The sequence below is a fragment of the Prionailurus bengalensis genome, chromosome A1, assembly GCF_016509475.1.
Source record: "Prionailurus bengalensis isolate Pbe53 chromosome A1, Fcat_Pben_1.1_paternal_pri, whole genome shotgun sequence".
In the NCBI taxonomy this organism is placed as follows: Eukaryota; Metazoa; Chordata; class Mammalia; order Carnivora; family Felidae; genus Prionailurus; species Prionailurus bengalensis.
This window is the reverse complement of record NC_057343.1, coordinates 78,747,385-78,773,288: the sequence shown is the minus strand read 5'-3', so window position 1 is coordinate 78,773,288 and position 25,904 is coordinate 78,747,385. Positions and strand designations below refer to the sequence as shown.

At 40.7% G+C, this 25,904-nt stretch overlaps 1 protein-coding gene across 1 annotated transcript; it reads right to left on the bottom strand.

Annotated features, from left to right (window-relative positions):
• Nucleotides 1–1,918: 1,918 nt before the first annotated feature.
• Nucleotides 1,919–25,857, bottom strand: ABHD13 (abhydrolase domain containing 13). Its single transcript, XM_043582885.1, has 2 exons — nt 25,583–25,857; nt 1,919–7,261 (listed from the first exon to the last, which is right to left on the bottom strand). The coding sequence occupies exon 2, from the start codon at nt 7,239–7,241 to the stop codon at nt 6,228–6,230; it is 1,014 nt and encodes a 337-aa protein (XP_043438820.1). The 5' UTR covers nt 7,242–7,261; nt 25,583–25,857; the 3' UTR covers nt 1,919–6,227.
• Nucleotides 25,858–25,904: the final 47 nt, after the last annotated feature.

Here is a 25,904-nt window from a genome sequence, read left to right as displayed (position 1 = left end):
CTAGTCACTGCCAGGCTTAGTGATCACATCTCTTCTCTGTTCCATACCCACCTCCCTGCTCCTTGTCTCTTTTTAAGTGAATTTTCACCTTTGTCTCCCTCCTCTGCTCAGCTTAAGTTACGGCCTGCAAGTGGCATGCGTCCTGCATAATTATTGCTTTTTCTTCCCCCTCTGAAGGGTGATTTAATCACCCGGGCAACTTCTGATGTTTCTACTTTAATCACCGGCTACGTATGTGTGTGTGGGTGTGTTTCCTTTCCCTTACAAGTTTTGTCTAAACCTTAAAGAAATACAAAATATTCGTGCATCTTCGTTCTTAGAGAAGGAAAAATGTGGGCTAACTTTGGTGAACACATTCCACATGGGACACCTACTAAGCACCAGAAAGGGCTCAGCATGGTGCTAGGTGCTAGGTCAGACACAAAGAAATCACACTGCAGCCTGTCAGGTCTTGGTTTATTGCAGAAGAAAGACATACAAAAGGGAAATCAGACAGTGAGTAACAAAGAACTGAAGTGAATATAACGAAGTATCAAACCATAAAAGGTAGTGAGGGCAACTGCTCTACAGAAAGGAGAAACTATTCCTAGAACTACCAGGAATTTGGGTTATGGGTGTGAAAGCCTAACGAGGTGAAACGGCATTCGATTTAAAGGTGAAAGCCCCTGGCATGTTCAACTACATAGAAGAGAAAGGAGTCGGACTCCTGAAAGAGTCGCCACCTTTTGGAACATGGCTAAGTTTACTTTGTGAAGGACGCAAGGGACCAAGAAGTCTGACTCTAAAGAGAGATGGCAGTCACTAAGTGCCCTTTGTGAGGGAAAGGTGTGTTGTTTTGGCAAGTTAGAACAGGACAAAGATCAAGGAGTGAGATCAGTGAAGTTGGAAACCAGTTCTACAAACTAGTCAGTGATCAGGAATAAAGAACAAAAAGGAGTCAGGACAGTCCCTGGCATGTCACAAGCATTCAACAGAAGACCTACCTACTGTGAAATCATTTCAGGGCAATGGTGGTTAAGATGCAAAAGAAATCGGACTGGAAAAAGAATCAGTTTCCAAAGTATCTATTTCAGTACACAAGGAAGAGAACTCCCCTATTTTTTGAGCTTTGGTTATCTATTATCTATCAAGCGCTGAAAAAAAGGGAATGAGAAGTATTTCAAGGCTAACTTCTAGCTTTTCCTACAGAAAAACAAATATTTTGGGGAAAGTGTGGTTTGCTGCGTAATATTTCTAATTTTTGATTGACAGCCAATTTTTTTGGAAGTGCTCCTAAAGAGTAAATTATTCCTGAGCAAATTACTCAAAGGTTTGTTGTGGGGCTTCAATGGTCACTAGCATGCTCTACACTCGGGTCTGAACACTTGTAGGTATTCAAAAAATGTCTTTCCCTCCCTTGTCCTTAACAAGGTAACTGGTCTATTCTCTGAACAGACCCAACTGTTGATGACTTTTAGCATGCAACAGAATGTAAAACAAGAGTTGGAGAGTGAAATGGGAATGTGAAAACTTTTCTTTTGGAGAGTAAGAACTGAGGAATCTCAAAACTACTTCCTTTTGGGATTCAGGTTGGCAGTCTTTCAGGGAAATCTACAGGAGATCCTATCTCCCCCTACATCTGTTCATGAAGGGTGGTCTCGAATAGGTGAACTCTTCATCTCCACCGGCAGACAGCCATTTAGGTTTGTGACATTTTGTATTGTATTGTAATTGTAATACATTTCCTATTATCCAACTGGTTCTGACATTACTGAAGCATGTGAGTTTCTTGTCAGGGAAAGCAAGCTACAGACTCTTGAAGACTGAATGAGCATCAGGCAATTTTTAATCATCTTCAACCATCAACTCAATAGTAATGGGAGAAAAATAAAAGACCAGAATTTTGTGAAAAGGCACTTATGAAATCTGAACACAACAGGACTGTGAACAGTTAAAATTTATTCATTCCCAGATTCATTTAACTCATCAAATGCTTTGGGGCCTATTCATTCACCAGCAGCTCATACACAGAAAACATTTACTATTAAATTAAATGTCTGTGGGAGAATAATATGAAAAAAGAGAATATAAATCTAACTTACACTTATCATCCACACCATTACTACAATAAAAATTCATTAATTTCCGCACAAATTCAGAAATTTTATTTAACCATTAAGGAAACCTTAATGTTCTACCATATAATTTAGGCTAATAGAAAATTGGGGGGGGGGGGAGACTAAATACAAACTATCTTAAGACATTAATCAAACTTTTAATGTTATCAATTTATTGCATATGTCAGTACAGAAAAATAGAAAGTATATTCTAAAAGAAATCTATTGTAAATGAAAAACCAAATGTAAATGTTTGCTTGCTATGGCTAGTACACTGTCTGTGTACTATAACATTCAAATTTGTTATAAAATTGTTTATTACTGCTTCAAATAAAATATGGCAAATAACAAAAATATGATTTACATCATGAGACTGGGTTAACTTCTCTTATCCTGAATGTACCTAGATGTGTTGAAAACACATTTTCAGTATTCACTGTACTGACAGAAATTGTTATAAATTATATGAAACAACACACACTCATCCCTGTTACATATGTATATATGGCACTTTTTGTAAAAAGTGTCTCTTATACATAGTCCTATTTTTAAACTACAATTTTAAGATACAAAATATAAATGGAGGTATATTTGCACCATTTGGCAAAAACGTGTTGACTATAATTAGGATGAATGCATTTATTTTGCTATACAAATGAATATATTATGTCTGATTAGCTAAGATGATTGCATATATGGTAATATAAATAAACAGAAGTGCTTTTCATTTTCTACCCTATTGATTTAAAAAATAGATGTCTGTGCTCTGTCATTTCCAACTTTACCTGAGTGATATGAAAATACACAAACTTAAGTGGATAATCCAAAAGCATTATAACTAGTATTTTTCACAGTTTTTTTTCTTCATAATTGTTGTCAAACTTAATAGGAAAAATGGAGGGGAGTGGTCACTGGAGGAGTTCAATACATCTCAATCATGACCTAATTTTAAAAGTGACTTCTGTGACATCCTTTAAAAAGTTTACCCTATTTTTTCCTAACCTCAAGGAAGAAAGGGACTCAACAATGAAATTTCTCTTAAACTGAGATTGGGAGATAATTTATATAAAATTGAATATGGCCTTCATTCCGTATTGGACCAAACAAACCTATTCCCACCTCAAACCAAATCTTACAAAAATAAGAAATGAATATAAATGCATCGGGTGGTATGAATTCTCAATGAGAAACACAATGCAACTGACATATCACCAAAGCTGGAACTTGGGTGATTACCAAGTGTCTACAGCTCATCATGAAAAAAAAATCAGTTTAAGCTGCCCTGTAACAAAATTGAAAATACCATTTTGATAAAAATGCCAATTTTACAGTCAAGGTATTTGCAGTGTCAGGTGCTCTAGTCACTTTCTTGGTTAGAGGCGACATGCATTCGAACGTTTTGTTCTGCACAGTTAGGCAGCCTTTTCGCCCAACCTTATCGGTTAGTCATTTTGTCATTTCCTGGATCGACACTGAAGAACCACGTCACGTATCCCTTTCCAGCCATTTCTCTTCATTTAGCACCTTTTATGCATCACAAACTATTTCTCCCCATATTCTACAATCTCCTTTTTGCCATCCCCCACTCGCCCCGCCCCAATAATCCCTTTTAAAATATCGGAACTTTCTCTAAATGAATTGTATCTTGACAGATTTAAAATCATTCTAGGATTTCCAAGTTTACGGTACCTTAAAAACTTAAAATTCATTCATAAACTCTTATTACAGCTGCTCTTGCAAAATGAGCCAGAAATTAATACACGAGGTGGACACACTTCTATTCCCACTAAAACCTGGGTCCCAATGAAGGAGTGACTCATGAAGAATTCACATTTTATTAAGACCAACTGCTTTGGCCACAAAATTAGACATGTTGTGAAAAAACGATGTCACAGGCTTCATGGACCTCTGACCACAAGAGTTTGTGTTCTGCCCTCTTCCCATCTAAGGAAATCTCAGATACAGAAGCCAGGAAAGAAAGATGTCCTACCACCCTAAACACAGTCCCTTCCCTCTGCTGCAGGAACAAATGCCCCTTAATCCGAAGAGAATGAAGGTGGGGGTGAATACACGAGTACTGTGCAACTTTTGAAAGCCTGGCTTTAGAGGGGGGAAAAAATTTGTTTATAAACCTTAAAAAAAAAAAGCAGCATAAGAACAAAACACTGATGAAGAAAAAGCTTTTATACTTCATCAGCATAATACTCATTACAACTAAAGTGGATAAACCCCTTCACAAGTACTACGCTAAATGGTTACAGGGAAACATACAAAGGTACTCCAAACCTTAAAGATGATACAAGCTAAGGTGCACCAAGTAAGCTCATGTCTAAGTACACTACGATTGTTGTATTAACTTTTTTCTTTTGAATACACTACTATTTAGGAGAGTCATTCTACATCACAATGACCAATAAGATGAAAAGTATCCTTTAATTGTGGTGAATTTATACATAAAAATATGCCTTCCATGATATGCATTACCAACTTTTTTTTAAAGCATGACTTTTAAACAACAATTTATAGAAAAACAGGAAATCATACTTGCTAGAATTTTTTTCTAAATACTGACATAAAGTGAATAAGAATGTTATTTGGCAAAAGTATCTCTAGCCCTATCTCCATGGAAAGATTCTAAAATTAAGGTCAAGAATATTGACCCATGATTTCTCTGCTCTAGCCGCTTGCACAAAGCCAATAAATATAGCTAAATATTCAAAATATTCTATGTTAAAGCTGACATAATGTACAGAGCTCAATTACATCTAATTTTTGAGGACAGCCTGAAACAACGTAGCACAATTATACCCCATAGCTTATATTTTTTAAGGTATGTTCTGCAAGTTTTACGGGGCTCTTTTTTTTTTCTTACTCTTCTCTATGTCTAAATACTACTTCTCACTTCTAGCCACGTAATTGTTAAATGTGGTAATAGGTTCTGTAAGAAAAACTTCTTGAGTTCCTTCATTCCCACACTCCTATGTGGAGGAGAAAAAGAAAGAAAACTTCCTGAAACTGCCTTTTAATGCTCTATATAAGAACAACTGAAACATTAAACCAAAGAACAGGTTTTTTGCTTTTGATTTTGTAACTTTTATTTTCAGAAAGTCCAATAAATGATATCTTGGCTGTTGTAGGCTAGATATACCTAGATACTGGACTTAAAACTCAAGTGTGGGAATTTCTGTAAAATAGTCTGTACAATCATGTAATGATAAGCCTCGCCAATTTATTTCTTAAACAAGTTCTAATTGTCATTATGATCGCTATTAGTGGTTGAGATGTAGACTTACAAAATCGACAGAAGCTAAAATTCTCTTTGCCACCAAAATTACAAATGTTAAAAAGTTCAAATGTGCACATCAAAGCTGCAGTAAAATTCTAAATTTCTATTTTTACATGCTATGATCCAGACTGTACCTAACAAAACACGGTACATTTATATTGGAAAATGGGGTCCCATTTACTTGTAAGAAAAAGCTGGATCTCAGCATTCACCAGAGCAAAATGCAATGGCAGCCGGCACACAGGCCTCGATTTCACTTCTCGCCGAAAACAAAATAAGTTTACATCAAAATAGATATAACCCAGGTTACCATATACGTCGGTCAATGACCAGTGCTATTTACAGTAAAAACGATGCATTGCATAATTCAAGGACTAAAATACCATCATGCATTTCATTTTAACTTTTAAGGTGAAGAATGCAGTTACAGAACTAAGTTTGCTTGCCATGATTGTCCCGGTACTTACTAAAGGAATAATACTCAAAGGTTTCTCGTTGGCAGATCTCCTTCCACACCCAGCCATGGAACCAAGTGCCACGCGAAGCACACCATTTTGGCAACAAGAAACTTTTGAATACAATATGCTATTATACTGGCATATTAAACGAAAGATACGGATACATGACCACATTGAAAGGTTTGATGAAAACTATGAAATAATCCCAAGAATTACAGTTCTTCACATGTCAAAAACTATTTGGATCGTCTCAAAGGAGCACTGAAGTCCTTTCAGGGTTTAATGTCACTCTTCAGACAAGTACAGACATAACACACTTGTAGAAAGGAACATTCTTTATCGTTCCGCGCAAATTAAAATACAGTGCGTTAATCAAACAGAAGAGCATCATATAATCGTGACGTTGGGTGAGGTCTGTGCCATGTCTTCGGGAGAACGGCTTTTTATTGCTTCTCGGATGAAGTGTTCCAGGGCAGTAAAGTAGCCCTGGCACTGCCACGTATCATTATGAGTCCCGTCAGGAAAAATGGCTAATCTCTTAGTCCGAGACGGGGACAGTTCATAGAGTTGCTTCATCATTACTGGTGGAATTAACTGGTCGGAGAGCCCAGAGATGAAAAGAGAAGGCATTCTGCACTGAGCGATTTTTCTGTAGGATAAGAATTTGTTTTTGTAGCACCATAAAGGAAGGTAACGCATTGGGAAGAATGAAAATAAAGTGCTGGCCATATGCGGTATGCTTAAAAACGTGTTCTCCACCATAATGGCCGAAATCCGATGTGAATTTTCGGAAGCCAGATGGATAGCCACCGCTCCTCCCAAGGAACGGCCAAAAAGAAAAATTTTTGTTTTGTCAAGGTCAGGTCTAGTCATCACGTAATCTAGCACAGCTTCAGAATCCAGGTAGAGTCCCTCTTCACTCGCTTCTCCTTCGCTTTTTCCGTATCCTCGATAATCAACAAGCAAAAGATTAACTTTGAGGTTAACCAACATAAGCAATGCATTTGGTAACCTGTGACCTATGTTGCCTGCATTCCCATGAAAATAAATTATAGTCGGGGAATAGGGCGAATTGTCTCCAGTGTATCTTATCAAAATAAGGTTCAGACGCACTCCATCTTTGGTTCTGATGAAAATGTTTTCATGTGGAATACCAGTGGGCATGGGAACATAAAGGCGTGAAGAAGATGGCTGCTCTGGAAAATAAAGCAATACATCCTGGAATTTATACAGAATACCTGCTATTGACACGAATATTAACAAAAGTAAGATAATGCCTCCATACAGATGAAAAGTCACTATTAAAGGTAAAAGAGAAATACGGCAAAGAGCCCAAGACCACGAAGCCAAAGCTATTAGCCATCTTTCGACAAAGTTCCACAGCATCCAGGATTTTTCCATTGTAGCTCTCCGTAAGTGTCCTAAAGAGAGAGAGAGAAAGAGAGAGAGAGAAAGAATCAGTAATTCAACTTACATTATTTTAAAAGTTAAATCCATGTGACAGTAAATCACGGCACTAAGAGAACCCTTGGAAGGCTACATCATTCCATCCACCGTTGTTCCAATTCCCCTGTTTCTTCTGGTCTCAACAGTCTCCTTTCTGCTTCCACTGCTAGGATTACAAAGTACAAATATTCATCAAAATATATACATTTTTCTAAAAAAGTGCTTAATTACTGTCAAGGACTTTCATTAATGCATCCTCCTTGATTTGACACAAAAATCAGCTAATGCCCTGTTCCCAAATTTTTATGAGGCAACGGAGGCTCAGGGGCTTAAGTCAATGGCTGTGCTCCCAGCTCCTCAGGACGAAGAGCCCAAAGGCCAACGAGCATGATCCCGAAGCTCCTGGTGTGCCCATCAGTGGGCTACGTAGGTTGAGAGAATTTCTTTTTTGTATTGAGGCATAAATGACATACATTTTATTGTTTTCAAGTGTACAACGTAAGGATCTTTGTCTATATTGAGAAACTATCACGGTATGTCTAGTTAACGTCTGTCACCAAACATGGCTGCAAAATTCTTTTCCTTGTGATGAGAACTTCCATGATCCACTCTCTTAGCAACTTCCAAGTATGCAATACGGTATTTAAAAAAATTTTTTTTTAATCTTTATTTTTGAGAGACAGAGAATGAGCAGGGGAGCGGCAGAGAAAGAGGGAGACACAGAATCTGAAGCAGGCTCCAGGCTCCGAGCTGTCAGCACAGAGCCTGACGTGGGGCCTGAACCCACGAACCGCAAGATCATGACCTGAGCCGAAGTTGGACGCTCAACCGAGCCCCCCCAGCACCCCATGAGTATGCACTACAGTATTAATGATAGCGGCCAAGCTGTACCTAATGTCCCCAAACGATTCATGTTATAACTGGAAGTTTGTACATTTTGATCCCCTTCACCCATTTCCTCCATCCCTGCCTCTGGCAACCAGCCACCTGTTCTCTGTATCTGTAAACTTGGGGTTTAGGTGTTTTTCTTTCTCTTTCTTTCTTTCTTGTTCCACACATAAATGAAATCATACAGATTTGCCTTTCTCTGACTTATCTCACTTAGCATAATGCTCTCAAGTCCATCTGTTTTGTGGCAAACGGCAAGATTTCATTCTTCTTTATGGCTTGGTAATATTTCATTGTGTGTACATGTCATATTTTCTTCATCCATTCATCCATCAATGGATACTTAGGTTGTTTCCATATCTTGGCTATTGTAAATAATGTTGCAATGAACATGGGTGTCCATATAGCTTCCTGAGTCAGCGGTTTTGTTTTCTTTGGATAAACAGCCAGAAGCAGAATTGCTGGATCATACGGTAGTTGTATTTTTAATTTTTTGAGGAACCCTCCATACTATTTTTCCTTGGCTGCACCAATTTACATTCCCACCAACAGTGCCCGAGGGTTTCCTTTTCTCCACGTCCTCGCCAATATTTATTTCTTGCGTTTTGATAATCCCCATTCTGACAGGTGTGAGGTAACATCTCAGTGTGGTTTTTCATTTGCATTTCCCCGATCAGTGATGCTGAACATCTTTTCAGGTACTTGTTGGCCATCTGTATGTCTTCTCTGGAAAAACTTCTATTTAGATCATCTATTTCATAATCATATTGTTTTGTTGCTACTGAGTTCTGTGAGTTCTTTATATACTTTAGATACTAATCCCTTATCAGATATATGCTTTGCAAATATATTCTCCCCTTCAGTCATTTCATTTTGTTGATTTCCCTTGCTGTGTAGAAGCTTTTTTAAGTCTGATGTAGTCCCACCTAGTTATTTCACTTTTGTTGTCTCTGCTTTTGGTGTCACAGATCCAAAAATCATTGCCAAGACAACGTCAAGGAGCTCACTACTTTGTTTTCCTCTAGGAGTTTTATGGTTTCAGATCTTAAAGTCTTTAATCCATTTTAAGTTAATTTTTGTGTATGTTGTAAAGTAGTGCCCTAGTTTCATTCTTCTGCATGTGGATATCCAGTTTTCCCAGCACCATTTGCCCCAATTGTATATTCTTGGCTTCTCTGTTGTAAATTAATTGACCATCTATGTGTAGGTGTATTTCTGGACTCTATTTTGCACCATTGATCACTGTGTCTGTCTTTATGCCAATACCACACTGTTTTGACATAGCTTTGTAATATAGTTAGAAATGAGGGAGTATGCCTCCAGCTTTGTTTTTCTTTCTCAAGATTGCTTTGGCTAGTTGGGATCTTTTGTGGTTCCATACACAAATTGTAAGATCACTGTTCTATTTCTGTAAAAATTGCCATTGTAATTTTGGTAGTGATTGCACTGTACCCGTACACCGTTTTGGGTAATATGGACATAATAACAATTCTTATCCATGAAAACAGAATTATCTTTCCATTTATTTGTGTTTCCTTCAATTTCTTTCATACTTGTCTTATAGTTTTCAGGGTAGAGGTCTTCCCCTTCCTTGACTAAACTTATTCCTAGGTATTCTATTTTTTTATGGAGTTATAAACAAAACCATTTTCTTTAATTTCTCTTTCTGATAATTATTAGTATAAAGAAACAACAGATTTTCGTATATTGATTTTGTATCCTACAATTTCACTGAGCTAGGCAGGTTGAAGGCAAATTTTATTAAAGAGATAGTTAATATATTCTAATTAGTCAAGATCAATCTGATACAATTTATTGTCAATTTTCTTTTTCACATTATAAATGGTACCTAAACAAACTGAGGTAAGAATAAAATATTTTCTTCTCTACCTGCAGGATTTCCCAGTTAAACAATAATTTATTTAAATTAACTACTAGTTTCCAGCATTGCATTATTTTTTAGAAAGAGTTCAATAATTTCTTTCACACTGGATTAAAAAGAAATTTCAGACTGCTAGTATCATGAAATAAGCACAATCTTTTATACAGCCCTTACTACAATTTCCCATCATGAGTCAATCCAGATTAGTATGACGTATTAGAAAGGCCATAAGCACCTGGGGGAGAAGCGTGAAACGAAGACAGAGCAATTCTATTTGAGAACCAGAGAAAAATGAAGAAAATGACTTATTGGAGAAAAATGTTTTTAAAGATTTCTGAAAATTATAATTGATAAAAGAAAATACAGAAGAAAAGCACTTTAAGTCAATATCTTTTGGTTATCAAATAAAAAACTTTATGCATACTGTCTTTAAAAAAGCAAAAAAAGTGAGGTACGTTGTAAGCTTTCTTATGTAGCAGTCATCTATTTATACGTTTGCCGAGTTTTAAAAAATATTAAATCCTCTTTTACTTGCAAACAAAACTACCATAAAGAAGTTATTCTTAAATTTCATAGATAATTGTTAACGACTGATTTTTAAAATTTTACTGTATTCTATAAGCTAATAAACTTGACATTTTTGTTCACTGAATTAAACACTGAAAAAAAAATCATAAAACCAAATTAAATTAGATTGGCCATAAAGGCGAGTTAGATGATTTAACAGATTTGGCATTTCACCACTACCTCACCAAACATACCTTACTTACTAGCTCGCTGAACATACACTTTCAAATTTGAATTCTTACTCAAATGACTCTGAACATAAACCAACAGCACAGCATTTTCCTGAAGTTTCTCTGTGGTCAACACTGCCACCCAGCTGTAGCAAGTTTTATTACATGAACACCATGCTGAGCTAGAGAACAGCAGATACAGAAAGTCAAACAAAAAATTCAAGCTTAAAAGCACCCGAGCACTGGGTGCCACGACCTGGTTAAAAACCAGAACTGCGAGGGGCTGCTTCAGAGCAGTCAAATAAGCCAATATTCCAGATAGCTCATCAACCAATGCCTCTCATAATAATAGCCTCTCTGACGGCTATTTATCGACAGCTTAGATCACACAGGGCTACACCACATCCCTTCAACGCAGTGCGCGAGTCTCAACAACATATCTGGCCCACTTAAACTTTTCATCTCATCTTTACTTACTTTTATTTATTTTTTTTAAGTACAAATGATTGTCAAGGATTTTCATGTGTACCAAGCGCTGTAACTGGAGAAAGGTGAAAACACATCGTTGTTAACTTTATACATCAAAATAAAAAAATTCTGTGTAATGATTAGGATTAACAAGGTCTGGGATATAAAATACCAACATACTAGAGCACCACACTATTTGGAAAATAAGATACCACTTAGGGTATGTCTTCAGTGAACAATTTTACTGTCTTTTTCATAGTTAAAGCCAATCATTTGTGACAGTGGTATCAGAGAGAGGAGTAACTGAAACACCATTCATTTGGTGATTTAGTAGGAAAAAACACACGGCTAAAATTCCATGACCCTAAAAGTCTGCTCTACCATATAGCTGCTGAACAATCTTGTGTTTATCACTTATTTCCAGTCTGAATTCCCTTTTCAGTGGAATAATTTTTTAAATGCCTACATATAAGGCTGGTCAGCATTACCAAATGAAACTAATTTGAAAAGCATTTACAGATACTATAGATATATGAACTTTATTTGCCTTTGTGACTAGTGTTTCTAGCTACACCACTATGTTCTTAACCATGTTCTGCTCAAATTAACATCAACATCAGAATGTGCCAAACAAATCTAGAAATTTTTTTTTTTATTTTTTTAATTTTTTTTTTCAACGTTTATTTATTTTTGGGACAGAAAGAGACAGAGCATGAACGGGGGAGGGGCAGAGAGAGAGGGAGACACAGAATCAGAAACAGGCTCCAGGCTCTGAGCCATCAGCCCAGAGCCTGACGCGGGGCTCGAACTCACGCACCGCGAGATCGTGACCTGGCTGAAGTCGGACGCTTAACCGACTGCGCCACCCAGGTGCCCCGCAAATCTAGAAATTTGATAAGGGTTCCTATATCGTGGATAATCAGGAGTTGACTCAGTTTTCAAATCAAACAAAATTGTTACCAAAAACTACTTGAACATTTCATATATACATATATATCAAACATACAGAAAAAAGAGTTACAATTTTCAATTATTCAAACTTGGAAAAATTATCTTTTTCAAAGTAGCCTCTTTACTTTCTAATTTCAACATATAATATTGAATTTATTTATTTAAAAAAAAATTTTTTTTTTCAACGTTTTTTTATTTTTGGGACAGAAAGAGACAGAGCATGAATGGGGGAGGGGCAGAGAGGGAGACACAGAATCGGAAACAGGCTCCAGGCTCTGAGCCATCAGCCCAGAGCCTGACGCGGGGCTCGAACTCACGCACCGCGAGATCGTGACCTGGCTGAAGTCGGACGCTTAACCGACTGCGCCACCCAGGCGCCCCTATAATATTGAATTTAAATCTATAAAGCCAAGAACCGTTTTTCTCTTTTTCACTACTGTTATCTCTACTGGGTAGGACACCACTTTACATATATTCCAAACTAAAATGTTTTTTAAATGAATAAATAATGTATGTACATTATTAGCCTTCTAAGAAAACATAACTGTATTCTGAGTACTGGGCACATATATTTAAGACTGGACATTAGGAAAATGGCATATGTGAGTCCACTTTTGGTTAGAAATAACAAGAATTAAACTTACGGTTTTCCAGAAAGCATTCCTGAAAAGGCACCTTAACTAAAGCTCTTTGTGATAAACAAAGGCAATTTTAGAATCTTAAATGGTGGAAGCCAGAATAAATGTCAATCCATTTGGAGGAATCTCAAATGGAAATCAATTCTAAGGACAGGTTAATAAAAACTGCTCTCAAGTACACACTTGAGAGTGTGCTGTCCCCTTTTTAATACGCTTTGGCATATTTATTGGTGGTTTAGACAGAGACCTCTACTCACAGACTGCCTTACTCTTACCTGACCCAATTTGATAGTAATTTCTGCTCCCCAGTCTGTGTCACACCTCTATGCTCTTAAGGGAACTGGAACAAGCAAGCCTCGAATAGGAAGGATGTTTTTATTTTTATTTATTTTTAATTTTTTTAATGTTTATTTATTTTTGACAGAGACAGAGACAGAATGCGAGTGGGTTAGGGGCAGAGAGAGAGAGGGAGACACAGAAAGAAGCAGAAGCAGGCTCCAGGCTCTGAGCTGTCAGCACAGAGCCCGACACGGGGCTGGAACTCACGAGCTGTGAGATCATGACCCGAGCCGAAATCGGACGCTCAACCGACTGAGCCACCCAGGCGCCCAGGAAGGATGTTTTTATTTACTAAATTTGTTGAAACCATCAGCAGAACACAGTTACTGGAGTCACCTGCTGGCACGTAAAAACAATTTCATATAGACCCAGATGTTACGAAAGTCCCTGCCAACGCGCAGTACCTCTGAAACGGTACACCGCACGGATCCTACAGCTAGTGGTATGTAAGTCTGCCATCTATTTTGCCAATAAATTCGTCTAGGTAAAGGGTTAACAAAACCTTTTCTCTAGCATGAAAAAAATGACCTCTGGTTAACCTTCTAGCACTGTTTCCCTGGAAACCTGATAAAGGTGGGATAGCAGCCGTTTCTAAGCAACATTGTGCGTGGTAAACTTGACCCCTCATGGTGAGCTAAATGTGGATTAAGCAGGCCCTGAGTAGGGCGACACATGTCCAAGGGGAAGGATAAAGAGGGGCTTCCGGCAGCGGGGATCTGACCCGTAACTGGCGTGTCCTCTGCCGAGTCGGACGCAGTGTGCACGTGCTATTACAAAAGATACTACTTCCCGAGGAGCAAGAAGTAGCCAAGTCAGGGTGGCATCTGCTCCCACCCACATGTCCCCTCCCTCTCCACAGCCTGAGCTATTATTATCTGGGGACAACACACCTGATGCTGACGTGCTGGGTTTTCTATCCCATGTCCTTCAACAGAGGGGACAGAAGTGGTGCCAGGTATGGTCTATCAGGTCTCCAGAGTGCGGATATCCAGCCGCTGGTCACGGACAATACGCAAGGCAACTGGCTACACCCGAGAGTGCGTTTTACGGGGCAAACGTTTATGAAATGTGCTTCCAGAAGACATCGATTTATTTGCCGGCTTCTTTTGCGTGCTCAAATGCGTCACGTTAGTATCATAAACAATCCACAGAAATGGTGAGTTAAATACGTTCAAAGTTAAACCAAAGTTGACACTAACTAGAAAGGTGCCTCGAGGTAAAAGGCATTCATTAGACCTGATGAGGACAGAAACTCAGCCAACCGACAGACACCCTGTCATCTTCCAGGCCTCTCCGTCATTATCATGTTTTCACCTCATGCCTACATCTTGAATATCTGACTTATTCCCAACCCTCAGTTCTGCTCTTGCCACTTTATCACACCAGGCCTCGCATGTCAAATGTCTCTATAGCCCGTCTACCTGTGGCTTAAACCACCCCAGTAACTACTCACTGAGAATGTGATGCGCAAGCTCCCACCACGATCTCTCACAAAAAGTGCACCTCACCTTCTAACAAATCCAGCAAATTCTCTCAGTCCACACCGTGGCCCCAAAACCCTAAGCAGCACCGAACGCAGACTCTCCCTCAGCTTCTGGTAACTCAAATTCCAGAGTTGCTCCCTCTGACCCACCCCAAACAGAGGCATTTCCCAAGGTCCTGTCCATCTACCTCCTTTCCCTCAGCAATTTCATTCTTTTTCATGCCTCCGAGTATCACACTCGTGTATAAATCGTTCTGATTCTCTATGTTTACTCCACCTACAATCTCGGTTTATCTGTTCCTTGAATACCTGATATTTCACTGACACCTCAAACTGCTCTACAACTAACCACAACCTTCTCTGCCTCACATTTTCCATGCTTTACATTACTTACAAACAAACAAAAAAAAAACGCATGATGTATAAACAAATACTTTTTCAAAAACCACAGGTAAAATTCTGGGGCTCAATGTATAATAATATATTAAACTAAAATTTAATTACTGTGTTATAATTTCAAAAATAAGCATATTATCATAACATGCACAGGTCTTGACTCTGAATGAAAAACAATCAACCTAAAAGATAATTTTGTGCTTTTTACTTAGACCAAGTGATTAGAGGTATCATAGTGATATTAGTAAGCATGTCTCAAGAAACAATTTATTGAGGGGCGCCTGGCTGGCTCAGGTTAAGCATCTGATTTCGGCTCAGGTCATGATCTCGTGGTTCTTGAGTTCGAGCCCCACGTTGGCCTCTGTGCTGACAGCTCGGAGCCTGGAGCCTGCTTCGGACACTGTGTCTCCCTCTCTCTCTGCCCCTCCCCTGCTCGTGCTCTGTCTCTCAAAAATAAAAATAAATAAAATAAAATAATCTATTGAAAACATGACTAATTTTTTATTATGATTTTATTATGACAAAGTAGAAATAATTAGGATAGTTTTCTTTTCAGAAGAATAGTTTTGAAGCATCAGCAACATCTTGATGTACTATATAAGCACTTTAATCCTATGAATACAACTTACAGGTCTGGTGACGATCATCTTGAGAATTTTATGGTCCTGATTAACTTGTTTTATTCAGCTTAGTGCTCCATATGCTTCAGGTATTTGAGTTATTAGACCATTATAAGTATACAATAACCAATTTAAGACTAAAAAATAAAAACAATTTGAAGCTGTAAATGTGTCAGAACCACCAGGTTGGCTAGTGTGAGCAGAGTGCTAAGTCAGCAAGGTTAGTGAGGGCATGCTCCTCTGATCTCCATGAATTACCTCGTGCGTTCCCTCATATGTATGTCCTTGGAGAAACACAAATGCTCCCATTCCGAGGAAAAATATTTAAATAAAAGAGATCAGTACGGAAGTTATGTCCATCCTCAATGACACGAGTCCTTAGGTACTACCGCCAAGCCCGGGGGATTTCTCAAACCCAGCTGGGCCACTGAAGCACCCATACTTGGTTTCCCAGCCTCATCAGATTCCAGTGTGTCCTACCACACTATTTACAGATTAAAGACAATGCCACACACATATGCGGACCCTACTGGGTGAATAATAGTGTTTAGGCACTACAGACTATTTAAAAATTGTACATGTACAGCCCCTGTTCTCAAGTGGCTCGTGATCTACTCAGGAAACAGACATGGGCATACATAACAGTGCGTGTCTAACATAAGTTCATTTCAGTATAGAAGAGACAAAGAAAATCAAAGATCACAACTGTCCTTAAATACACCAACAGAAAAATAAAACCACAACTATGTGTCCTTTACAGCATAATTTTTAGTAATCCCTGCGTTTCATCATGTTCAATTACTTACAGAAAACAAGCGGAAATGTACGCAAATTCTTAAAACACAGGACAAAGCATAACTCCAGGATTAAGAATTTCTCTTACTTGCCATCAAAGAACTGTCTATGCCACTTGTTTCTACTCAGCACAATTACTCACAGGAACTGGAAGTATTTAAGCATAACTAAGTAAACACCTGGCAACCCCAGTGTAGAGGAAATCAGAGCAGTTGAACTGGATGATCTTTGAGGTCCCTCTTAAACCTGAGATCTTTCTATGCCAATGCAGACTCCCAGGGGTCACCAAGACCCTTTATAGGTGTCTTCAAGATCAATATTACAATTATACCGTATTTGCCTATACTCTATTTGGCTTTTCACTGTTGGACATTCGCATTTATGGTACAAAACCAATGACAAGTAGCAAGAATCAAGGCAGAGGCACCAAGACTTAAGAATCATATTCTTTATCCCCATGGATTCCAGGAAGGGGAGAAAAGTCATTTTTACATAAGAATGTCACTGAGAAAGCCGCAAAAATTATTAATGTAATTATATGTCAACGAGTGAATATAACTCTTTAACACTGTGTGACAAAATGGGAAGGGTTATATCTCAACCAGTGAGTACACATCTTTAATATTCTGTGTGACAAAATGCGGAGGACACAAACAACACCAGCGCTGAATGCTGAAATTCTGAGCTGTGAGCTGACCCAGCTGCTTTTCTAGGTGACAACATTTTTACTGAAACAGCCACCTGATAAAGTATGGTCATTCAGAGTTAGATGTCTAGTAGACATTTTATGAAAAATGAATGTGAAGTGGCCAATAGCATCCCATGACTTCGGAGACTCTTCTGATGGCATCGTGGTGGTGACGATATCAGTTGACTTTTGACAACCTACGAAATGACTCAACATTTGGAAGAATCTGCCCAACACGGCAAACTAGTGTTTTCAAAGTCACCAATGAATGATGTCCCATGATCCAGCATGGATAAAAATTCATTATAACATAAGCTTTTGGATGTCAATGTGACAAAGACGAAAAGTTCTTTGATACAGGGTTCGGATTCTACAGTGTGACTACTGTCTGTTGAATACTGCAGTTATCAAAGAACAGCCACGATACTCCTCCCTTGACAACTGCAGGGTTATGTGAGCCCAATTTTCTTCAGAGTTTACCTAAAACCACCTACCCTAGGAGAATGAACGCAGAAGGATGATAATAATCTGCCAGCCTCCATTTAAGCAGACATTAAAGATATTTACAGAAATGTAAAACAATGCCACACTCCTCATTAATTGTTTTGCAAAGACAGCTGTTTTGGATAAAAAAAAAATTGTGGGGGCGCCTGGGTGGCTCGGTCGGTTAAGCATCCGACTTCGGCTCAGGTCACGATCTCACGGTCCGTGAGTTCAAGCCCCACATCGGGCTCTGCGCTGACAGCTCAGAGCCTGGAGCCTGCTTCGGATTCTGTGTCTCCCTCTCTCTCTGACCCTCCCCTGCTCATGCTCTGTCTCTCTCTGTCTCAAAAATAAATAAACGTTAAAAAAAAATTTTTTGAAAATTGTGAATATGTAATGATTTTTTTACTGCCACTTTAAAATGACGTTATATATTTTATAAACTCCTAGCTTTAATTACTAACACAATAAATCTGTGTATAGTACACGTCAAAAACGTTTTGGCATCCTTGACAATTTTTTAAAATGTAAAGGGGTTCTGAGACCAGAGAGTTTAAAAACCACTGTTCCATAGTGCCTAACCCTAGAACCTTACTGCCTTTCCCTCCGCAGATGTGTCACCCTCACATTAAGAATGATGTACTACGGGGAGAGGAGGACGGCGGCACTTGTCTCGGCCCAGGAACACAACCAGGTAGCCACCAAATCACCCGAAATACGCTGGAAATCGACCGGAGGATTGACAGAAGAAACTCGATGACAAAATGGAGAGAAGAAGCCACACTGAAGCCTCCTACAGCCGGCACCCCCAGTACTAGAACACTAGAAGTGAGGCGAGTGGACTTCCTGGTCGTGTTCCTGATTTTAGGGGAAAAGCATTCCGTTTTCCACCACTGAGTACAATGTTGCTTTGGGATTTTTATATACATGGCCTTCATTATATTGAAGTGCATTCCCTCTATACCCACTCTGTTGAGAGTTTTTATCATGAAATGATGTTCAATTATTTCAAATCTTTTTTAAAATACATTTTTAAATGTTCACTTATTCTTGAGAGGGGGGATAGGGGGAGGGGCAGAGAGAGAGGGAGACACAGAATCCAAAGCAGGCCCCAGCCTCTGAGCTGTCAGCACAGAGCCCGACGCCGGGCTCGAACCCATGAACCGCGAGATCATGACCTGGGCCAAAGTTGGACGCTCAACCAACTGAGCCACCTGGGCGCCCCTCAAATGATTTTTCCGAATGTCAAAATGACCATATGATTTGTCCTACAATTTGTTAATGTGTTGTATCATGCTGAGAATACTGAAATGTTTTTGCAGCCTCAGAATAAATCCCTGAAACTAGTGTAGCACTGTATGTTACTATGCTGGAATTAAAATTAAAAAATAAATAACATAACATAACATAAAACAAAACAAAACAAAACAAAACAAAACAAAACAAAACAAAACAAAATAAAATAAAATAAAATAAAATAAAAACAGAACTCCCCCACCTCCAAAAGAATGATGTACTCTTTTAATTTAAATATTCTGTGCATTGTAATACGCTGTTACAGCTTGCTAGATTCTGGAAGATAAATACCCTTAACAAAAACACCTAACATTCTTCAGGTTCCCAAGGATCACAAACATAAGACAAACGACAAGCTTTGGAGAGAGAACTTTCAGCTCAGGCACAAGTTCTGTGTCACCTGGGTGAGGCTTTTACCCAATGAACCCTGCTTCACACATTCTCAAATCACTAAGTCCACATTTAAATATGGGGACCCTGAATAATGGGTCTTCCTGTCTATCACTTTTTACCTTGGGTATCAGTTTCCGTATCTGTCGAACCAAACTGTTAAACTGAATAATCCCTAGGGTCTCACAAATTCATTTCACAGGTGACAGAGAAAAATGAAAGGCAGAACTGGAAAATAAGCATTAGATTACAAAATACATGGTCTTTACTGACTAGTAGAGGTTGGAGGGCCCAGTTGATTTTAAGGAATAATTGAAAAGTAAGTGAGAGAGGTTACGTATGCACCAAGATTAAAAATGAGTGTCCAGGCACCTGGGTGGCTCAGCTGGTTAAGTGTCTGACTTTGGCTCAGGTCAGGATCTCACAGTCCTTGAGTTCAAGCCCCGCGCCAGGCTGTGTGCTGACAGCTCAGAGCTGGAGCCTGTTTCAGATTCTGTGTCTCTTGCTGTCTCTGCCCCTCCCCCACTTTTCTCACACTCTCTCAAAAATAAATAAACATTAAAAAAATTTTTTTAAATGAGTCTCTAGAAAACTCAGATGCACAGAGATACAGTGATTTTATATTTCAACTGAGGTTTGTAAGATATTTTATTCATCATACATTTCAGTCTCCTTCCCAGACCACTACTATCAAAGAAACATATTTTTAAAGAGCACACACTTAAAATTGTAGAAAATAAGTTTGGCTACACAACCTTCACATAAAACAACAGACCCGGCCTGTTTTAGGAGTATTACTGGGCAGAGACAAAGAAAAGCCAGGACTATATAAGGAACTATCATGAGTTGCTATGAACACTGCAATGCTTTGCTTTTGCTTTGTTAATGGAACTCGGGTCATTCTCTCCAGTGAAAGTAAAGTACACGATGGCAAACACTAAAGATTAATTTCAAGTCCAGAGTAACAACCACCATCAACTTCCTCCCTGCCAAAAAATATTATTGCTTGCTCACTGAAGCTGGTAATCTATTATCAACTCCTTATCCAAAATTTAAAGAGGAGAACTTAAATATATCAAGAACTAAAACTCAAACTATAGGGACACATTTTTTTTTAACTTTTCATTTTGAAGTAATTACAGATGCAAAAGAAAATGCAAGAACAGTAAAGAGAGGTCCCATGTACACATCCCCCAGTTTTCCTCCACAGCAACACCTCCCATCACTGGAGAATAGCATCAACACGGGAAGCTGACATCCATACAGGTTCTAGGTCATTCTATCACATGCAGATTTGTGTCACTGCCTCAGCAATCAGGAATTGACATCACAGGGGTACCTGGCTGGCCCAGTCACTGGAGCCTGTGACTCTTGATCTTGGGGTAGCAAGTTCAAGCCCCACGTTGGGGGTAGAGATTAAGTGAAAAAATAAATCTTAAAAAAAAAGAATGAGCACTGTCATAATCATTGAATAGCTGAATATCCTGCCAGGCACACAGCACACTCTCTGCCTCTCTTCACTAGAGAGAGCAAAAGGAGGCACGATTAACTGTGACAGGGCAACAGGTACAAACTGGGACTGTTCTGGGCACAGCCAGATATATGGTCACCCTAATATTTCCTCGTGTAACACCTTGAACTTTTCAAGGTAGGTACCAGCCACCCCCACATACAGATGTGCCCAGGGTCATGTGGCTGGGGCGGGGGGGTAGATGCGCAGAGCTGGCACCCAGGCGGTCTGGCTGGGGACCCGGACCACCACTGTTGAAAGGAACCATCACTACCCCATGGATCACCTCTTTTCTGGTTAGGCATGGCAACTGGGTTCTAAAGAGAGAAGGGACTGTCTTGTCGAGTGTGCTCACCGACCTGGACTGGGGTTGTGGTGCCAGAGCCTGCACCCTGGGCATGGCGTGGCATGGTATGGCATGGTGCGACATGCTGGGTGGTCAGCGTGAGCCAGGAGCGGCGGTGCTGAGGGGCTCGGCCAAAGGGAACTTAGTTCTGTCGGGAGGCTGGGAGCCTGGGGGGAGGTGGAGTGGGCGGAAGAAGCCCCTGACAGCAGGTGCCCCTGAGGTAGCCAGCTGGTAGTGAGTGGGCAGGCGGTGGGCAGAGGGGCCCCTGGGGGCTGGGGGGCTGGGGGGCAGTGGGGGTTGTGGTGGGAAGGAAAGAGTGAGAGGCCGCTGGGACCATCTGGGTCCAGGCCTTGGTTGAAAGTAATGGATCGGAAGCAGCTAGCCTTGAAAAACACTTTGAAGGGGGCCATGGAGTCAGGCAGAAACCCAAGACAGAGGTACAGGGATGCACACACGGCCCACCTCATTCCTTCCTGGGCCTGAGTTCTGGGGCAGTCTGGAGCAGGGAGGGCCCTCAGACACCACCCCCTCCAGTGCCATTGGACTGGGCCTGGCAGGTCATATCAGTACCATGCAGGGAAGGGGGCTCTGATTTGAGCCCCTCTCACATCACATGCCTGATACTTCTCATGTGTGGTTGCCTTTTTTTTTTTAATTAATTTTTTGACTTACCTCCAAGTTAGTTAGCATATGGTGCAATAATGATTTCAGAAGTAGATTCCAGTGATTCATCCCCTACGTATAACACCCAGTGCTCATCCCAACAAGTGTCCTCTCTAATGCCCCTCGCCCATTTAGCCATCTCTCCACCCACAACCCCTCCAGCAACCCTCTATTTGTCCTCTGTATTTAAGAGTCTCTTATGTTTTGTCCCCCTCCCTGTTTTTATATTATTTTACTTCCCTTCCCTTATGTTCATCTGTTTTGCATCTTAAATTCCTCCTATGAGTGAAGTCATACATTTGTCTTTCTCTGACTAATTGAATACATTTTTTGATTATTGCTTCAATAACTAGCAGAGTATGTAAGTTATTCTTTTGATCACACTTAAAATTATACTTTAATAAAAGCTGGAATTCTCACACAAAAAAGTAAATGCCAATTATTCTATTTTTTTAATTGCAAAAGTTTACATTGCATTACTGACTTACTGATTCTGCCGACAGAAAAAAGGTCTTTGAAACAATGTTTACCTAGACATGACACACGAATTCCCCCCAAACTAAAGGTTAACCAATTATAAATGCAACTAAGAAACTCCTAATTCATCAATGTACTATTATTTTTAAAGACCCTTGAGTCCATCTCAGATTGATAATTTCAGGAATAGTTTTAAGAATAAAAACTGATCATACATTAAAAAACCTACCTACAAGTGACAGAACAGCATGGAGGTTCACAAGAAGACGGTAAAAAGTAGAAAGCAAATTCTAACAGCTGCCAACAGCTGTACAACAGGGGAAGAACGAGTATCCCGCGGTACTATTAAGGACTCTAAGGGAATTCAGTTTCCAATCACATTTCAAGTAATGAAGAATGCAGATTCAGCCTTCCTGCATCGATATATCCCCTTCTCTGCTAAGCACTGGAAAGAGAAGAAACCATGCCAGCTGCACAGCTGAAATGGAAACACAAAAAGCCATCAGAGTGTCGGGAGACACCACAGAATGAATTATCTATTTCCCTAACGGTTACCCACACGTCATCAATAATGAAGAAGTGTGTATTAATAGCCCCAGGGGACAAATGAAGCGCCAACTGCCTATGAAAATGGTGGACAGCAGACTAGTTCAGGGACTGAACTCTGCTTGGGCAGGTATCTCAAACACACCAGGTGGCGACACAGAGCATTTTTGTGCCTTCCCCTTTTACTGGAAGCAAGGAAGGGGTGGCAGATAGAGTCAACCGACAGAACAAAGAGGACAGCTCACTGCCACTGGAAGCCAATCACAATCTGTTCTGAGATTACAAATATCTGCAAGAAAGAAAATCATTTAAAAAAAATCCACGAAGGCTAAAAATGCGAATAATGATGTTAGAATTAAGACTGATAATGAGGGGCGCCTGGGTGGCTCAGTCGGTTAAACGTCTGACTTCGGCTCAGGTCACGATCTCACCGTTTGTGAGTTCGAGCCCCGTGTTGGGCTCTGGGCCGACAGCTTAGAGCCTGGAGCCTGTTTCAGATTCTCTGTCTCCCTCTCTTTGTTCCCCTTCCCTGCTCGTGCTCTGTTTCTCTCTCTCTCTCAAAAATAAATAAACACTAAAAAAAAAAAAAAAAAAAAAGACATAATGAAATTTAGTATGTTTCCAACTTATGAAATGGTACTGTTCTAGACACTTTACTATAAACCAGATGGATGGAACTGAAAAGTCATTTTCTTATAACAACACTGTTACAGAAAAGGTAAGACCCTAGGCTAACTCATTAATGCATATAGTGCATGCCCTGGAAATAGTACACCTTTGCAATTTTAGTAGAATGCACTGCTGAAGGAGTTAAGACCTATAAGAAACATTAACATAAACTATAATAACTTATTATGAAAGGTATCATTTGAGGGGCAAAAATCTTAATTAGAAAAATTAGGAAAACTAACACCTTTTTTGGTCAACATCCAAGAAGCATATATAAGGGCCCCAGGCATCCCTGAGGTGATGAAACAAGGTTCGGAAAGATTTTAGAATCTGAGTAATAATTGAGTTCTAAATTAGCGGGAAACAGAAAAATAGGAAAAGAATCCCATGAGATGAGTAACAAGAGAGAGGACACCCTAGAAAAACGCCAGGCTGGACAGCTTCCTGAACCTATCACTGAGTGATCTTGTTAACCCAGCACAATCTGGTTTGTAAATCCTGTCACTCAGAGGGCAAGGGGCCAGAAGCGGGCCCGCGAAGGCATGTGGTGCGCCTGGGTCTAGACACACAGCCGTCCCTAAGCAGGTTCACAGTCATCATTTCCAATCAGCTACCAATGGGAGGCAGCCAGCATGGGGCAGTGGAAAGAGACAGGTTTCCTGGCCTGGTCTGCTAATAGCTAGGTGGCCTTTGCCAACTCACTTAGCTTCTCTGAATATATACTTCCTCACGTCTAAAAGGGAGACGAAACATGTCACAGAAAAACTTCTGGCATCAAATGTCATACGTAGTGTGTTAATGCAGCCACTTCTAGAAGATGAAATTTAAATATTCTAACAGCCACTAGAGCAGGGTGAATGAAAGTAAGCACAACTACAAGTTCTGCTAGACTTGGATTAAATAATGGATGAGACTCACTGGAGAATATCGGAGGATGTGCACACAGGAAATAAATAGGGCAATGCGTTACCTTTCTGTCAAAACCCAGTTCAGGTAGCAGCTCCTTCAGAAAGCCTTTCCTGGACCTCTACTCCCCCCTACCAACCATTCCACATCCTGCAGTTCGTACAAATTTATGTGGTGACGCTTACTACTGTAGAATAATTAATTCACCTGTTTTACACAGACTGGGAGCTCCTCGATGACCGTGACTTCATCTATTCGATTCTCTATTTTCGGTAGTCAGTGCCTGGCACATAGTAAGTCAACAATTAACTGAATTGAGCAGTCTATGTTTTAGGTGGCATAATTATGAGATTCCATTACATGCATGGCAGCAAATTATCGTTTACTCAAATAAAATGCAACTTCTTGGTAAAAGACATGTGATTAATCTAAGTATGGACACAGATAAGTATTCACCCGGGCCAAAGAAACCAGGACAGGATCAATATAAATCAAACATCAAAACTGGACGCCTCTTGTGCCTTAATGTTCAGTTACTATGACCTAATGAACCTATGTAAAACAGCCGAATAAAAGATTTGTTTTCGGTTATGATGCCCCGGGGAGTATCACCAGCATCGCATTTTGCAGAAAGCAAAAGCTGACAAAAATCGACGGCAAAGTCGACTTCAATTGCGTGGGGTGCACTCGCGCCGTTTCTTAAACACCCCAAACTTGCTGCCATGCAATCCGCAGGTCTACACCTGTCGGTGGCGGGGAGCGGCCGGGACTCTGCCGGCCCTCTCTGACCGCGCAGCTGGGGGAGTTCGGTGTCACTTTCGCCAGGAGCGTGGGAGGGCGCGGGCCGCGAGGGGCGAGCTCTAAGTACCGGTCTGTGCGCGCTCCTGGCCAGACCTCCGACAGGCTTCGGAGACGCGCTCCGCGTCCAGCCCCGCACGGCAGCGCCGGGCGCTCGGTAACCGGCGCGCCCGCTCCCGCGATGGGCTGCGGGGCTGCGGAGCGGATCCCGCTCCCCCGGGGAGGAGGTTCGGGTCCCGGGCGCCCGCGAGGCCCCGCCGGCCGCCCCCCGCGTCCCTCCCCGGCGGGAGCGCACCCGGCGGCTCGGCGGCCGCGCACCGTACTTACTTAGACCTGCTCGCAGGCTGCGCAGTGGGCCGCGGACACGGAACCCGTTGCCGCGCGGCAGCGTCCCCCCGCGCCGCTTCCGTCGCTCCTCATCGTCCTCCTCCAGCCGAGGGGCTGCCGCCGTCGCCACGGTCTAGCCCGGAGCTCTTGCGGCGCCGCTCGCGGCTCCTCCACTTCCGGCCCACGCTCGGTGTCGCCGGCAAATGTCCCCGCCGGCTCCCACATCACCTGCTCCCCTCTCCGCCTTCCTCCTCCTAGTGGGAACCCGGCCCGCCCTCCCGGGCATGCGCACAAACCACAGTCGGGGGAGTCCCCGGCGACG

Bases quoted from the DNA above. Each gene is read 5' to 3' on its own strand.
- ABHD13 (XM_043582885.1), bottom strand. From the start codon at position 7,241: ATGGAAAAATCCTGGATGCTGTGGAACTTTGTCGAAAGATGGCTAATA.